This window comes from Mus pahari, chromosome 1 (assembly GCF_900095145.1).
Source record: "Mus pahari chromosome 1, PAHARI_EIJ_v1.1, whole genome shotgun sequence".
Classification (NCBI taxonomy): domain Eukaryota; kingdom Metazoa; phylum Chordata; class Mammalia; order Rodentia; family Muridae; genus Mus; species Mus pahari.
In genome coordinates, this window is record NC_034590.1 from 52,019,050 (window position 1) to 52,036,674 (window position 17,625).

The 17,625-nt window shown below is 40.9% G+C and overlaps 1 protein-coding gene across 1 annotated transcript in view; it reads right to left on the reverse strand.

Moving 5' to 3' along the window:
• Blm (BLM RecQ like helicase) overlaps positions 1–17,625 on the reverse strand; it is an 88,445-nt gene that overhangs the window by 49,354 nt on the left and 21,466 nt on the right. The window contains exons 2-5 of the mRNA XM_021193780.1: positions 9,426–9,527; positions 7,591–8,288; positions 4,167–4,326; positions 523–650 (exon numbers count right to left, since the gene is read on the reverse strand). Coding sequence (XP_021049439.1) covers positions 523–650; positions 4,167–4,326; positions 7,591–8,288; positions 9,426–9,523 — 1,084 coding nt within the window. The 5' untranslated portion in view covers positions 9,524–9,527. The remainder of the gene's footprint in view (positions 1–522; positions 651–4,166; positions 4,327–7,590; positions 8,289–9,425; positions 9,528–17,625) is intronic.

Genomic DNA, 17,625 nt, shown 5'->3' on the forward strand with positions numbered 1-17,625 from the left:
TATCCACACACAGGCACACGCACTGCAGGAGGGTATGACACTATCCACACACAGGTACACGCACTGCAGGAGGGTATGGATGTGTTTCATGAGTGTCTCAAGAGTTTGTCATGAGTCTCACAACCTACAGAAATACTCAGAGAACAGAAAACAGCTCCTGTGTTTCCAGGAGCTGAATAAATAAAAATAATACATTTTAAAAAGTTGGCTTATTTATACTAGATACTTGGAAAGGAGGAAAAAAAAAGAGAGAGAGAGAATCATAAAGAACTGAGGCACGACTGGGTAGACAGATAAGCTATAGAGCACAGAGGCCCTGGGTTTAATCCCAGCATTAAAGATAGGAAAAGGAATGATTTAACTGGCAGACATAAGTATGGACTTACAATGGCCATTCAGATCCAGATCAGAACATATACAATGGAGGAGCTGAATGATCTAAAAGTCAATGTGATTGTAAAGAAGACTCGAAAGATATGTGTGTGTGTGTAAACTTGAAGTAACTGAAATATGTTTTCATACCATCACAGTCTTTATTGGTCTCTGCATCAGACTTATACGTGGTCATTTCCTCTGGTTTTGACAGAAGCTCTTCTGAGGTGCTAAGAATGTCCTTCTCTTTGTCAGAGTCATCAAGATCCTTTAACATACTGCAAGAGAAACAGTCACCACGGTCATGCTCTGGACAATAGAAATGCAAGCTTGGCCTCCCACTATTTTTCTATAGATATGTAACAGATAAAGGAAAATTGTTTTTTATTGTTTTTGTTGTTTGAGACTGGATCAAGTAGCACAGGATGGCCTGGAACTTGCTATATGGCCAAGGCTTTACTTAGACTGGATCTTCCTGCCTCCCCTCCTAAGCGCTGAGATTACAGTCTCGTACCACATCTAGCTGGGAAACATTTTTGTATCTCTTTTTAACTGATCCTGAAGCCTTCCGTCTTCTGGTTCCAAGAGACTCTGTCAACTTTTATCTCCAAGTGTATCCTTTCAGTTACACTAGGCTCCAATCAAACTGCACCACTGACATTCCTTATGAGCTCTGTGTTGTGTAGGTCACAGCTTCTGTTCTCTCGATCTGGAAATTCCACTTTCTCAAGCTCTCTGCATCCCAATTATACTTGTTCTTAGAGTCCGAGCATTACTTCTCTGCCTCTCCTAGAAAGGAGGAGTTATTAATGACACTGCTTGCTGAGACTCCAAGCAGCTTTACCTGAACTTCTCATATTAGGCCAATGTGCATCATGCATGTATGTGTGTGTGTGTGTGTGTGTGCGCGCGCGTGCAAGAAGGAGCCATCTGTATACCAGAAAGTGGCCCCCCCTCTGTCTCCATCTCCCCCTCCCCCCCTCGATTATGCAAAACTATATTAACTAAAAACAGGGTTTGTTTGACTGGGTAGAAAGCTGTGTAAGCTAGCTGTGACTCTCAGCTGCAATCTCAGTGTTCCAGAGGTAGGGCAGGAGAGTCAGGAGTTCAATGCCATTCTTGGCTATGATACAAGCTGAAGTTGAGGTCTTTTCTAAAAAACAAACAGGGCTGGCGGGACTGCTGAGCTCCTGGCACTGCAAACATAAGAAGCTGAGTTTATATCCACTTCACACACCCAAGAGACAGAGACAGGTGGGTCCATAAGGGGCTGCTGGATAGTAAGCCTAGCCAAACTGGTGAAAGATCCTGTCTCAAAAATAAATAATAAATAAAATACAACAAATAAGAGCCATAATAATTAATAAAATATGCATAAAATTTAAGCATATATTACATAATGAATTCAAGAAACTTCTACTTCAACTTTACAGTATGGAGTGGAACTATTAGGAGGTGTGACCTTGTTTGAGCAGCTGTGGCCTTGTTGAGGGAAGGATTTCACTGGGGGGTGGGCTTTACGGTTTTAAATGCTCAGACCCAGTGTGCCCTCTCTGCTGCCTCCTGATCAGGATGTAGAACTCTGTTACTCTCTAGCACCTTCTCAGCCTGTACACCACTATGCTTCCTGCCATGACAGCAATGGACTAAACATCTGAACCCAATGAAACGCTTTTCCTTTATAAGGTCACAGTGTCTCTTCACAGCAACAGAACACTAATACACAATATGTACAATTACTCACATTAGGCTGTACTGGAAAGTAAAGTATCAACCTTGTAAATAATCATTTCCAACTGGGAAAAATCTAAATATTATGCATTGAATCTGAAAGATTAATGTGTTTGGACAACTGGTGATGCTTTTTTGACATACTGTAGAAATCTTTGGGACACGGGGCCTGGCTGGCAGATAGAGGCCACCAGACATGGACCTTCCTGACCCACCCACCTATGACAGTAACAGTCCTAAGCTCCTATCCACACGCCACTCCTATGAGCATGGCCAGCACCCTCTGACACTGTGAGCCAAAATGCATCCTTACTCCCACAAGCTGTCTGCCACATCAGTGAGAAAAGTAACATGCTAAGTGAACTTACTTATGGTATAAGAACTCAAAAAGTTATGAAATTATAATTTTGTTGTTGTTTTGTTTGTCGACACAGGGTTTCTCTGTGTAGCCCTGGCTGCCCTGGAACTTATTCTGTAGACCAGGCTGGCCTCAAATTCACAGAGATCCACCTTCCTCTGCCTCCTAAATATTGGAATTAAAGGTATATATCAGCCATCACTGCCTGACAAAATTATTAATTTGTAAATGTAGCACTATGGAGAATAATGTGAGAGAAAGAATCTGCAATTACAGATGTATCAATTACAACATGACAATCAAGCAGATGGAGACGGAAACCAAACAAGGACAAGAAAACAGTTTGTTAGAATCTTGGAACTAAAAATACTTCTTCCCTCTTATTTAAAATTTTAGTTAAGGTGGCTACACCATCACATGTGCAGCAAACATATTTAATGAGGAACAGAGTTAGGCAGCCAACATGAAGACAGCGGGGTGAGGAGAGAGCACCATATGGATTATCTGTTTCATTAATTGTATCAAAACAGTAATCCACCACTTCTCCAGACATCACAAGATAGTTGTTAAAGCACAAACCAGGGCTGGAGAGATGGCTCAGAGGTTAAGTACCTTGTTCCTGCAGAGGACCTGAATTCAGTTCCCAGCACCCATATGATGGTGCACAACCTCTCCTAAATCCAGTTCCAGAAGATCCGATACCTCAGTCTGATATTCTTGGGTACCAAGCATACATAATGGTTCACATACATAAATACAGGCAAAACACATCATAAATGAATAAATACAATAATAAAAATGTTAAGGTACAAAGCACAAGGGGACTGCACAGGTTGCATATAAAACCCTCCCTTCTTTTTCCTAATCCAGACGACACACTATGGGGATGTTTCTCTCAAATTAGTGACTAAACAATATAGAAGTGGATCTCCCCTACATAACTGGGCTGAGATTTGGATCTGCCTTAAGTCTCTAGAATAGGTCTTTAAAATATTATTAGTAAAACTAAATAGTAGTCCTCCCTCCCCCCAAGTATGGTAGTTCCCAAAAGTAATCCTGGCACCTGGGAGACTAAGGCAGGAAGATCCTGAATTGAAGGCCAGCTTGAGGTACACAGTAAGAGTTTTTTGTTTTTTGTTTTTTAAAGACACATTCCCACCTGGAAGACCAGGCTCCCCTCAGATCTGTCTGTACTGCCTCCCCGGTGCTGGAACTCAAGGCATGAGCCACCAAACCCAACTAAGAATAGTTCCTAAACAACCAAATAAATAAGACCTAAGAATAGTTCCTAAACAACCAAATAAATAAGAACTAAGAATATTTCCTAAACAACCAAATAAATAAGTAACAATTTTTTTGCGGGTGCTTTCATTTGAATACAAAATAAATTACAGAACCACAAATACTTATATAGAAATGATATTCTAGCTAAGCTACATTACATAAAGCACCTTAGAGGGCTGGTGAGATGGCTCAGTGGGTAAGAGCACCTGACTGCTCTTCCGAAGGTCCGGAGTTCAAATCCCAGCAACCACATGGTGGCTCATAACCATCTGTATTGTAACAAAATCTGATGCCCTCTTCTGGAGTGTCTGAAGACAGCTACAGTGTACTTACATGTAATAAATAAATAAATCTTAAAAAAAAAAAAAAAAAAAAAGCACCTTAGAAACAAACAAGAATATTGATTATTGATTATTTTTACCTGGAACATTTCAACGAGGAAGAAGCAGTGGAGATGACTTCTTCTGGAGAAGGTGGAACAAAATCTATATCATAATCATTGTCATCGTGTTCAAAGTGTAGAGTTTTCTGAACTGAATGGAGCACAGCTTCGTCTTCATGGCTCTTCTTATCACTGTCATCTACAGAAAAAGTTGATAAACACAGATTATTTTAATAATCAATGAGACAGAACAGGCATGAGTCCCTATGAATGAGTGGTTTTTTTGGGCAAGTCATAAACCATCAGAACATTTTCTATGGGAGTCTTGTGCAGGTTAATGCTGGCTGATTTCTTCACAAAGAAGTGAGACAACTGTTAGAAAGCTGAAGCTGGACTAGAGCCAAAGATTTGCTTAGGGAATTCAACCTAGCGCTAGTTAAATTATGAAACTCCTGTTTCAGTTCTTCTGTTTTCTACTCATCTTTAAATAAGAGTAATATGCAGCAGGGAAGCCTAATAGCACTAACATGGTGGGTCGGTTTTCTTTCTGTTTGGTTTGAGACAGACTTTTAACTCTATCTTCCTGCCACCGCCTCTTGATGCCAGGATCACAGATGTGTCACAGAGCCGGCATACACACTGCTACTATACAGACCAACAATCCCCTCTACCATACAGCTGTCCTCACTGTACAGCCGTCTCTCCTGGTGCTTTCTGGTTTTACTTTCTACCATCTGCCTACTATTCTCCTGAGAAACAGCACCACAATAGATTAAACAACAGGTTTGCTGGTTTATTATTTGCTGGTTGTTGTTATTGTTTTTTGTTATTATTATTGTTATCACTTCCCATCATTATTTTTTTTCAGTCATCTCTCATTGTGTAGCAATTTTAGTAGATCTGGATGTTCAAAAACTTTAGACTCTGGATGTGGTATGTATCTGTACTCTGAGCAACTAAGGAGGCTGAGACACAAGAGTGGCCTGTGATTCCAGCTACCCAGAAGGTTAGGGTAGGAAGACTGCACGCTTAAAGCATATGTGGACAATTTGGTAAAATCCTGTCACAAAATAAACAATAACTAAAAGGCTGAAACTATAATTCAATGATAGTGTTTGTCTAGTGTGCCAGGCCCCTCAAAACAAGGAAAGTGTTCAATCCCAAAAAAACAAGGAAAGAGGGGGTAAGGCTTTGAGTTCAGATCAGGGCCACTTTGAACAAATTTTAAAAAATTTAAAGAGCCGGGCGTGGTGACGCACGCCTTTAATCCCAGCACTTGGGAGGCAGAGGCAGGCGGATTTCTGAGTTCGAGGCCAGCCTGGTCTACAAAGTGAGTTCCAGGACAACCAAGGCTATACAGAGAAACCCTGTCTCAAAAAACAAAAACAAAAACAAAAAAATAATAAATTAAAAAAAAATTAAAGCCAGCATTAGAGGTACACGCCTTTAAATCTCAGCAGAGGTAGGCAGATCTCTCAGTTTATGGCCAGCCTGATCTACAAAGTGAGTTCCAGGATAGCCAGAATTTCACAGAGAAACCCTGTCTCAAAAAACAAAACAAAACAAAAAGAAAACAAACAATGGGCTGGAGAGATGGTTCAGTGGTTAAGTGGTTGTCCTTCCAGATGTCCCAGGTTCAATTCCCTGAACCCATATAGCAGCTCATACCTGTCTGTAACTCTAATTTCAGGGCTTCTAACACCTCCACACAGACATACAGACAGACAAAGCACCACTGAGCATAAAGTAAAATAAATGAAACAAATAATCAAACAAAAGGAACGCACAGAAGATAAAGAATTATTCTCAGCTCATGTCTCCAAGGACCCACTTGGGGGAAGAGATGCGATTATGGAAGACAACGATGCTCAAAGTCCTGACTGTGTGTTAAGATAATGTTCATGTTCATGACTTGGTTTTAAAGAGCATTAATGAAGAAAGGAAAGGTGAAAGAAAATGTGTGAGGGAAGAAAAGAAGGGGAAGGGACAAAGGAAAAGAAAAGGGTGAACTGGGTGTGGTAGCTTATGACCTTAATTTCTGCACTCAGGAGACTGAGGCAGGAGTATCAAGAATTTAAGACCAGGGGCTAGACAGATGGCTTAGCGCTTTAAGAGCCCCTGCTACTCATGTAGAGGTCCTAGACTGTATTCCCAGCACCAACACGATGACTTACAACTATCTGTAACTCCAATTCCAAGGAATTTGATGACTTCTGGCCTTTGGGGAGGTGTATGTGCATACATGCAGGCAAAACACTCATGTACATGCATCTTTGGATTTTTACTACTTTGATGAAACACTATGATCAAAAGCAACTTAGGGAAGAAAGGTTTCTCATCGTTTAATAACTCATAGTCCACCATCCAGGTAAGTCAGAGCAGGAACTCAGGGAATGAACCTGGAGGCAAGAACTGTTGCAGAGGCCAGTGAGCACTGTTTATCAGCTTGCTCATCTTGTTTTCTTACAGCACCAGGATCATCAGTCCAAGCATGGCACTGCTTAGTGAGCTGGGCCCTCTTAAATCAGCCATCAATCAAGAAAACCTACCACAAGTCAGTCTGGCGGGAGAATTTTTCCAATTGAGAATACCTTTTCACAAATAACTTTAGCTTGTGTAAGTTGACATAAAACTAACCAGTACAACATAAAATAAAACATTTTACAAGACTGTACAACCAATGCTTTCTATGACTTAAGCTAAGTGTTGTTACAAGAATTAAAGAATTAAAATTTACAATGAACTAAAAGTATTTCCTGAGGAAGGTACCCTTATTATGAGACTGCTCTGGGCTAAGTGCAGTATGGATACCATACTGAAATTGCTAGCAGCACCCCGAGCCTCCTGAAACTTCCCATACACTCAGAGAAGCTTCTAGGTGCACCAGCTCCATTCGTGCACACAAAATTCTTGAAAAAAAAAAAAAATCGTTACTTATATTTACTGTACCTTTTGTATATCTAGAACTATGTGCACACAAATGCATTTCATTGTACTGCAGATACCTACAGTACTCGAAGATGTGTGGTTTGGAGCCTCCAGGCAGGAGGCAAGCCATCTAGCCGAGGTGTGTAGTCAGTTCTGCCATCTGGTTAAGCAAGTGCACTGTTTGCCTGATACGGCCTCATGATGTAGTGTTCTCAGAACACGTCCTTGTTACTAAGTGACACACGACTGCAATCAACAGGATGATCAGGTATTACCATCAGGACTGCATGTGCACTCTGTGGTGGCAAGCCATTAAGACACTACACATGGGAAGGCTTATCTCCCTTTCTAATCCTATCCCTAGAGACCCACCTCAACCTCTGCGGACCTACCTTCTTCGTGTCTAAAGTCAGAGAACTAAGCCCAGCAGAGCAGAGAGTAAGACCCTCAAGGACACAACTGTCCTGTGTACCGCTGCTCCCAATGCTCAGCTTTAGATTAGAAAGCACTGAAACGAAGATGAGATGACTGCTACCTCTTTCAGCTCCCAAGTGAGCTTTCAAAGACTGACTTTCCTGCGTGCTGTTCTCCGTGAGCTCCTCAGAAGCAGAGTCATTGTCAATGCAGATCACATCCCTGCTCGGGCAGCCCGCCCCCTCCGCCTCCTCCTCCGGTTCCTTCGTTAAATCCACTTGCAGGCATTCGGGGGAAGGAGGAGTCAAGTCAGTCTTTACTGCATGGGCTTTACGAGGTGGTGGTTTAAAGAAGTTTCTCTTAGTCTTTTTCAGTTTCTGAGTGGTGCTTACTCTTGTGGCAGGATTTTCAGCCAGTGAAACAAACGCATCCGATGCTGACATATCAAAGTCATCCATATCGGCCCAATCACTGAGGGAGTCTGCTGAAGAACTAAATTCTAATTTTTTGAAAACAGCCACAGGCGGTTTCTTAACAGCGGGGGTTTTGGGGGAAGTCCATGAAGTGTCCTGAGCAGTCTGTACCGTGGCTGGCAGGGACGGGTCAGAGCAGGTCCCCTTGCTTTGCTGCCTTCCAGGGGAATTTTTAAAGAAGCCATCAATCTTTGCCTGCTGCTTTGGTTTATGGAGTGGAGACTCAGTGAATGAAAAGGCCTCAGACACGTTCACATCTTTATCACTTAACGCAGGTGTTTTTACCACGGACACATTAGTTACAGACACATCACCCTCTGATGTTTTCTTTTTAAAAGTAAAACCTCTGAAAAATAATGGAAAAACTGAGTTAGTGAATTCATTTGTTTCTGATGCCGAGGACTGAGCCCAGGGCCTCATTTATGCTAAGCAAGCATTCTATCATAACCTACAATCCCAGGCCCTGATGGACTCATTTCCATTTAACAAACTCATTCTCCTATAAAACATTTCAAGTGCAAGTCACATTAACTGTATTGAGCATGGACTCTGTCTCACTCTGTGGTTTTGAAAATTCACCAGGTAACTTAAATGCATTTGGTTGCTCTGATCCTTCCCATTCAGAGGCTAATTACTGGGCACTGAGAGTTCCCAGGCCAGTCCTACACGATATTTCTCAGGCTGGAGGTCCTTAATAGTCCCTTCAGAAGGAAAAGACAGGATGTGTTGAGAGACAGACAGACAGAGAGACAGACAGACTGACTCAGAGTGGAATTTGCTACTGTGACAAAAAACTTTTTAGGGGAGAAAGGAGTTTTAGAAAAGCTGCTGAGATCTGAAGGACACATGAGGCAGAGGCCTGCTGTCTGCTGACATTAGTGACTGAAGGTCCACAGTGATGTTGAAGTAACTTTAAAGCCACATGCACAGAGCAGTGCTTGCCATCTGGTGAGGGCACAACCTAAGTACAGTACCTTAGGAACCTTAGGAACTTGGGGCTTAGCTTGCAGGAGACACAAGAACTAGAGAGTTAGAGAGTGATCATTTAACTATACAGTTTTACAGGGAATATGAGATTACACTAAAGTATAATATCTGTCCAAATTTACAAGAAAACTCATTACTTGTTCATCCAACTTTACTGAACAAGTACGTGCCAGGCCCCGTGTAAAGCTAGAACAATCACACTCAGATCTGCTAGCACAGGCTCTACTATGAACATGCAAAGCGGGAAAGCAGTTCCCCTCGTTTCCTCTGTAAAATGAGAGAGCTGGAGGAAGCCCGGTGTGGTGGTGATCTGAGCACATACAAGGCTGAGGGAGGACTGCGCCAAGTGCGAGGCTGGGCAGTCTGAACTGGAGTGAGCTCAAGGTCAGCAGGGGCTATGCGTGGGACCCTATCCCAGACTCCACAGAGGAGAAAAGCAAGAGCTCCATTTGTATGACATCGGAGCTGTCTTCTACATGAGAATGAACATACTTACAAAGATTTTGGTTTTGAAAGGCTGAGTTGATTATTAAGTTTTCTGGCTGAGTGACGCTGTAGTTGTTCTTGTAGATTGTTCAGAGGAACAGCAGCCATGATCCTAAAAAGGAAGAAGGCAACCATTAATGGGGTAGGTATTTGGTATCATTCAGCATATTTACTGAGGAGGTAAAAGACTTAAACCGCCACATCATTCCAGATGTGCCCAGAGTAACATACTTTTGTTGTCCCCCTTCCTTCTCCTCCTCCTGTCAACAGATTGCTTTAACATTTACATCTGGTGACATTTGAAACACATATTTTTTAACTGTTTACTTGAATAGCAAAATGGCCTGGTTTCCTCTTTTCTAAAATCAGCACAGCCTGGCCTAGGCTTGGAAGGCACACGGGGAGTGAGAGGGGAGTATGATCAAAGCAAACAAGGAACCCGGGAACAGCCAGAAAGTGAATCCTCCGTGCAAAAGTAAAGGTCCAGTAAAGACAGGCCTCCACAGGCGAGTGGAAGGCTGACCAGCCAGAGCCATGCTCGCCCGTCGCCCCCAGTCCACGGGCAGTCTGCCACACACATGTATATCCCTGTGTAACACTTACTGCTCTGACTTGCTTTCCCCCAGATAAAGCGCAGTTCAAGCCACCTTGAAACCACTGAGCTAAAGACAGACAGCTGTGATCTATAGAGCTTTAAAAAAGTTATTTCAGATGAATTATAAGTCCTCTTTCCCACTCAATTTGGATTTAAAACAAAATTTGCTATTAGTGTGTATGTGTGCATGTTCCTGTGTGCACGGGGGAGGAGCACACCTGTCACTCACAGGGCAACTCTGTGTCCATCTTTCTTTGGATTCCAGGGATGAATCCTGGTCCTAGGCTTGTAGAGGAAGCCCTTCTACTCACTTAACCACTTTACAGGCCTCTGTTTTCTCCTGATACGAGGTGTGGTGGTTTAACTAAGAATGGCTCCCATAGGCTCATATGTACGACCAGGGAGAGGACTCTTGGATAGAATTAGAAGGATTAGGGGGTGAGGCCTTGTTAAGAGGATACAGGTTCCTGCTGCCTGAGGATCCAGATGTAGAGCTCTTAGCTCCTTCTCCAGCACCATGTCTGCCTGTGCGCTGCTATGCTCCCTACTATAATGATAGTGGACTAAACCTCTGAGACTGTAAGCTAGCCTCCCTGGTGTCTCTTCACAGCAATAGAAGAATGAGTAAGAAGTGTTTGTGGTTGTAAGTGAAGTAGTTTTATCATTTTAGGTGTAATTATAACTTGGTTAAGTATATAATGATTTTTGTGATTTTGTGTGGGATCTTTATATCGTGTTAGGTGTAATTATGACATGGTTATTGTTTTCATTTGGAAATGAAGCATGACACAAGGAGATATAATTATGTCAGGTGGGTAAGGGATGGACTTGTGATGGCTATTCTTGGTTATCAACTTAACTACATCTGGAATTCACTAAAACCCAAATGGCTGGGCACACCTGTAAGGGATTCTTTTATTAAGTAATTTGAAATGGGAAAAGCTACTTTTAATCTGGATCTTAGAGGTTGGAAGATACACCTTGAATCTGAGCTAACCCTTCTGCTGGCAGCCTATATAAAAGGCATGGAAAAGGAAGCTTACTCTTTCTTTGCTTGGCTCTCACTGGCTAATCAATTCCTTTACTGGCATTAGAGCTTGTCTTCAGGATTTCAGTGTGCACTAAAAAGATCAACTGAGATATCCAGCCTTATGGACTGAAGAACTACTGGGTTCCTGGAGCTTCTGTTGGTAGAGAGCCATTGTTGGATTAGCTGGACCACAGTCAGTAAGTCATTCTAATAAATACATACACATATACATACACACACACATATACATACATACATACATACATACATACATACACAAACATATACACTTATATGTATATTTAAAATTATATATACATATAGATTAGTTCTATGAATCTGTTCCTCAAGAGAATCCTGACTAATACACAAGGTCTTACTATATAACCTTGGCTGACCTCAAACTCACGAACTTCCTGTGTTCAGTGCTGGGATTACAGCAAACCCTACCAGTTTATCATTCTACTTTTATAATACACCTTTGTTTTTATACCATATACATTATTTGGAGGAAGGATTAATAATATTAGATAGGTCACACTACACTGTTTTAGAAGTCCATTTCTGAAAATGGTGATATTTAAATTGAGTCATAATTTTTTTAATTCAGTAACTGGAACTGTCTTATTAGTTTCAAAATAATAAATCAGGTTTGGGGAGATAGCTCAGTAGGTAAACTCAGTGTGAGGACCTGAGTTTGAAACTAAAATACATGCATAGTGTGTACCTGTAATCTTGGTGCTTCTATAGTAAGCAAAGATAGGAGAATCTCTGGAAGCTTGAGTCAGTTAGCCTAGGATAAACAGGGGACACCAATGAAGAGACTGTCTCAAACAGGGTAGAAGGCAAAGACTGACGTCCAAAGCTGTTCTGACTGTCACATGTGCAGTGTGGTACATACGTGTACACACACACACACACACACACACACACACACACGCACGTACACGGAGATTCTGAAGAATGAATCAGTCTTAATCTTAATCTTTTCCAAGTACTAGTATGAAACCAAAAAACTTAAGCATGGTCAGAATGTTTCAGTCCACTGCAGTGTGGCATTTCAGAGCCCCTATGAATGTTTCAGTCCACTCTAGTGTGGCATTTCAGAACCCTTATGAATGTTTCATGCTTGGCCAGTGGAATCTGTTTCAGACAAATGAGGTATCAATCACAAGCACAATTTGGGAAGTGGTTAAAAATCTTTTACATGGAAAAACAGAAGTTATGATATTTTAACAGAATACGAGTAAGCAAAAGCTAAGTTGAGTGCTCTAGAGCATATATGCATACATACATAAAGTAATGAAATACAGGGTGTGTGGAACCCAGCTCAGGTGTGAAGAAAATTATGCTACAGAATGAGGCACAGTCTCAAAAAGAAAAAAAGTAAAAGTAGTGAATCAAACAAACTGGAAAACTATATCCAAGCCAAGCATGGCAGCTCACACTTGTAATTCCAGCACTTGGGAGGCTGAGGCAGGAAGATCACTGATGTCTGAGGCCAGCCTGAGCTCAAAATCAGCACAGTCTACACAGGGAAACCCTATCTCAAAAGAAAAAAAAAACAAAAAAACAAAAAACAAACAAACAAATGATGAAAAGAATAAATGATTAAAGGAATCTCATTTGAACTATGTCTTGACACTAAGATTTTAGATCAGAAACAGAGGGAGCCATTCTGGTCATGATATTCCGGGGTAGTTTTTTACTTTTGGTGGTACTGAGGTGTAAATTTATCTTTTATTTGCCTGAATTAATTACTGGCTCCAAGAACTGTCTCCTTCTGCTAACCTAGGCCAAGTTCTGGAACCTTCTAGCCAGGTTTTCATCTTCTGAGACTTACTGTTGAATAAGCTCACCCTTTTTTGTTCTTCCTGAACTCTGACTGCCTGGTTGAAATCAGCTGATCTGGCTCAGAACCCTCTCCAAGTTGACTGACTCAATCTGACCTCTCTCGGCCTCTGACTGAATTGCTCTGCTCAGCCTCAAACTAACTCTAGCAATCTGTTGTAATCTTCTGGCTCCTTCTCATTCTTTGGTGCATTCTGTCTTCGTCTATGTTTAGCTTGCTCTCTCTTCTACCTGAACTGAAAACTCTCCTGGTAAAACTGCCTCCTTCCTCCTTTCTCTCTGTGTTGCTCTCTTAAGTAGCCTCTCTTTTCTCTGTCCTCATGAGAGTTGAGCATATCTTATTCTGTCAAATCTTTCTGCTTCATCACTTTGTCTGCTACTCAATTAGACATCACTTTCAAACATGGTGCTTCCTTCTACAAACTAGTGTGCATTACCTTCATTGTTTGTGATTAAAGTGTGTGCTAAGGCTGAGCCACACCACTACTAGAGACAGGTTTTTCCAGTAAACAACACAATCTTGGGGTTCACAGTGTGATCAAATATTCTCCAACACTGAATTTTGTAGGGCTTCACAAACTCTAGGTAAGTGCTTTGTCACTAAGCTACATTCTCAACCCTTTTAAAACTGATTTTTGAGACAGGGCTACACTAAAATTTTCAAATTGACCTTGATATCAAGATTCTGCAGCCTTGGCCTACTCAGAGTCCTAAGAGGTAATCTTATAAAATTAGGCCAAGTGAAAAAGAAAAAGAATGTCTAAATTCTTCAAGTGGAGACGGAAGGAAGGAAGGAAGGAAGGAAGGAAGGAAGGAAGGAAGGAAGGAAGGAAGGAAGGAAGGAAGGTAAATGAAATGAAAGCAACAAATAATACCGTTCTTTTTTGGTGTTTTGTTTTAAGAACTATAGAAAAGAACATTTTCAGGAATATTAGGAAAAACAACAGGCCAATTTTCACTCATATTTGGTAGGGAAATATTTTCTAAGTCTCCCCTTCCACCCTTAATTTTTTTTTTTTTTTTTTTTTTGAGACAAGGTCTCTATATCTTTGAACCCACAGAGATCGGCTTACCTCTCCCCCCCTCCCCAGTGCTGTGTCTGAGCTATTGTATTCCCTTTGACTTTTTAGTATTTATTTGTTTAAGTTGTTCTGTGTGGCACTCCTAAGACACCTGTAAAAACCAGTTCTCTCTTTCCACATGTGTTCTGAGAATCAAATTCAAGTTGTCAGTTTTGGTAGCAGGCACCTTTACCCACTAAGCACACATATGGCCATACACTATACATGTATACCATATTTTAATAAGTATGGCCAGGTAGTGGTGGTGCACGCCTTTAATCTCAGCACTCAGGAGGCAGAGGCAGGTGGGTCTCTGAGTTTAAGGCCAGCCTGATCTACACAGGGAGTTCCAGGACAGCCAGAAACAGACAGAGAAACCCTGTCTTGAAAAACAAAACAACAAAATAAATAAGTCAAGCATGGTGACACAACAAAACTTGGGAACAGAGACAGGCAGATCTCTGTGGCTTTAAGGCCAGCCTACACAGTGAGTTCCGGGCTAGGTTACATAGATTGTCTTAAAGTCAAATCAAGTCAATAAATAAAAGATAAATAAATATACGTCTTTATCATCACAGAGACATGGCATAAATAGTCTAGGTTGTTTGAGGTGGAGTAGAGAATCCTTTTCTTTCAAATAAATGAAATAATTTTTAGATCTACCAAAATTAGGACTATCTCCTCTTTCTAGGTCAAATGTTCCGTTCATTCCTTTTGTTGTAACAAGACAGCTATTTCAGAATATCAAGAGGTGGACTGCCAAAATGACTATTCTAAGACACTTGGTGCCAACTAACAGTCAGATGTCTACTCTAGTTTTCTGCTAAAAGTAGAGGTTTTAGGAAGTTGTTCCTGAAAACACAGCCAAGCTCTGTAAGCCTCTTACCAGGTGACCTTCCCCGGGACAAAAGTAGTAAGCCTCACACAGGAGCATAGCTCATAACCTTACCTGCGGCCCTAGAGACAAGGGCTCTCAAAACCAGACACTAAGCAAATGACTTCTGGGCAGAGTCTTTAGATAGGACTCCTATTAATATTATATGTTCTTTTAAATGCATATGTATGTGCGCGCGTGTGTGTGTGTGTGTGTGTGTGTGTGTGTGTGTGTGTGTGTGAGTGAGTGAATACAGATACACACACAGTTTATCTTCTGGAAAAAGTGATTTGAGGGTTAATTATCAACTTGACAGGATCTAGTATCAGTTGGGAAAGGAGCCTGTAGACATGGCTGTGAGAAAACATTGATTCCAGAAACTGAAACATGAAGATACATCTTAACTCTGTGTGGGACATTCCCTGGGCTGGAGACCCAGGGTGGAGAGAGAGCTGGGAAGCTGCACACACTCACTCCTCTGCTTCCTCATTGTGGCTGCCTTGATTTCCCTGAAATGATGGACTGTGTACCCTTTCTCTCTGAAGGTACATTTGTCAAGGAATTTTAGCATAGCAACAGCAAAAGAAACTAGGACAAGACTTGCAACACTCTGCAACTTAAAGTAGCAAAACAGCTGTCCAATGTATTCCTGAATTAGTTATGCTTATCAGTCTTAGCCCATTTTTTACAAGACTCTTCTCATTTACTGGGTTTTTTGTTGTTGTTTTGTTTTTGTTTTTGTTTTTTAAATAGGTTTGTCTCATTAAAAAAAAAAATCTAGAGTAAAAATGTGGTCAAGCAGGCTGGAGAGATGGCTCAGGGGTTAAGACCACTGACTGCTCTTCCAGAGGTGCAGAGTTCAAATCCCACAACCGTCTGTAATGAAATCTGATGCCCTCTTCTGGTGTGTCTGAAGACAGCTACAGTGTACTTAAATATAATAAATAAATCTTAAAAAAATTATATAAAAAAAATGTGGTCAAGTAATCCTCAGCCTTTTACAAATAGGTTATATTTCAATAATGTGTTACAGGCAAAATTAAGCAAAAAAAATTAATAGGAAATATAAATAGAATCTACATGTTATATGAAAAGAGAATTTAGGAATTGAAAAGTTATAAAAATATGCTAAAATGTCCAAACTATATTTAATCTATATGACATCTATAAGAACATAACAAGAAAATGCTGAAAACAAAAAGTAGACATATAAACAAAGTTAGGGATGCTGTACACCCGCATAATCCTAGCACTTGAGGCAGAGAGCTACCAAAAAGTTCTTGATTAAAAGGTGCACCTAGATTACAGTGAGGGTGACTTCATCAGCAAACAACACAATCAGGTCTACCTAAGTGACTCTTTCAAGAGAAGCCCACATCTACCCTTGGGTGCATAAAACAGCCCTGTTAGTCTTCCTCTCTCTCAATGCCTACATTCAAATCTGTATCAAAAGCTTTTCATGGGCTAGAGAGATAGCTCAGTGGTTAAGAGCACTGACTGCTCTTCCAAAGGTCCTGAGTTCAAATCCCTACAACCATGTGGTGGCTCACACCACCTGTAATGAGATCTGACGCTCTCTTCTGGTGTGTCTGAAGACAGCTACAGTGTCATATAATACAGTATATATAATAAATAAATCTTTTTTTTAAAAATCTTTTCATAAAACCCACCTTTGCTTTTGTAAAACAAAGACTGCTTATTTCTATGGTTGTTATGCAAAAAGAATATATTAATATTTAAGGTACTGGTATGTAGCAACTTCCTCCAAAAACCTGCACATCTTAGAGGGAATCTTGTTTTTTAAAGACATAGGATGTTGCTGGGCAGTGGTGGCACACACCTTTAACCCCAGCACTTGGGAGGCAGAGGCAGGCAGATACCTGAGTTCGAGGCCAGCCTGGTCTACAGAGTGAGTTCCAGGGCAGCCAGGGCTACACAGAGAAACCCTGTCTCAACAAACAAACAAACAAGACACAGGATATTGAAGGGGAGGTGAAATAAGAGGATATTCTAAATGGAAGTGGAACATTCTATCTTAAAAGGAAGATTGTTAAACTCAGGAAGTAAACACTCCATGACTTAAATTGCTAAACCTGACCAGTCAGTAGGTCCCCCCTTCTGCAAGCACACATACTCACTCAGATGCACACACACAGCTGAGACATGCTCAGCCAGATTAACTGAGCAGCCTGGAAGGATCTTCTGGCCTGTTGAAATGTGCCATGCACTTCATGTTTCCAGCTTTCATGAGCTGTCACCTCTACTGGGGTGAGCTTTAGTGATCAGTGTAGTTATTTCTGTTCCTGTAAGTAACCTCTCTTCCATATTCCTGTAAATAACCCCAATAAAGTTTACTGGTTCACCAAGTGGCAATCATGTGGTATATCAGTACTTCGGTCTACTGTCGGTTTTGTCTGAGGAAAATGAACATTTGTGAACATCTACCCAGGAATAGTGTCACACAAGTGCAAAAACGGGAGTACAAACAATAAACAAGATTAAGAGTTCGATAAAGTTACCCTATAATGTTATCATAAGAATAAATAGCTTTCAATTAGTGTACTTATAGCTACAATTTAACAATCACTTTATAATTATTTTACTGGCTGTTTTCTCACTTGATTGTAAACACAGACAAATACCAGTTATTACTAGATTTCTAACCATTAGAATCTCTATGTCTAGAGCTCAACCAATTTATCTATCTATCTATCTATCTATCTATCTATCTATCTATCTATCTATCTATCAGCAGGACTGGTCTCTCTCTCTCTCTCTCTCTCTCTCTCTCTCTCTCTC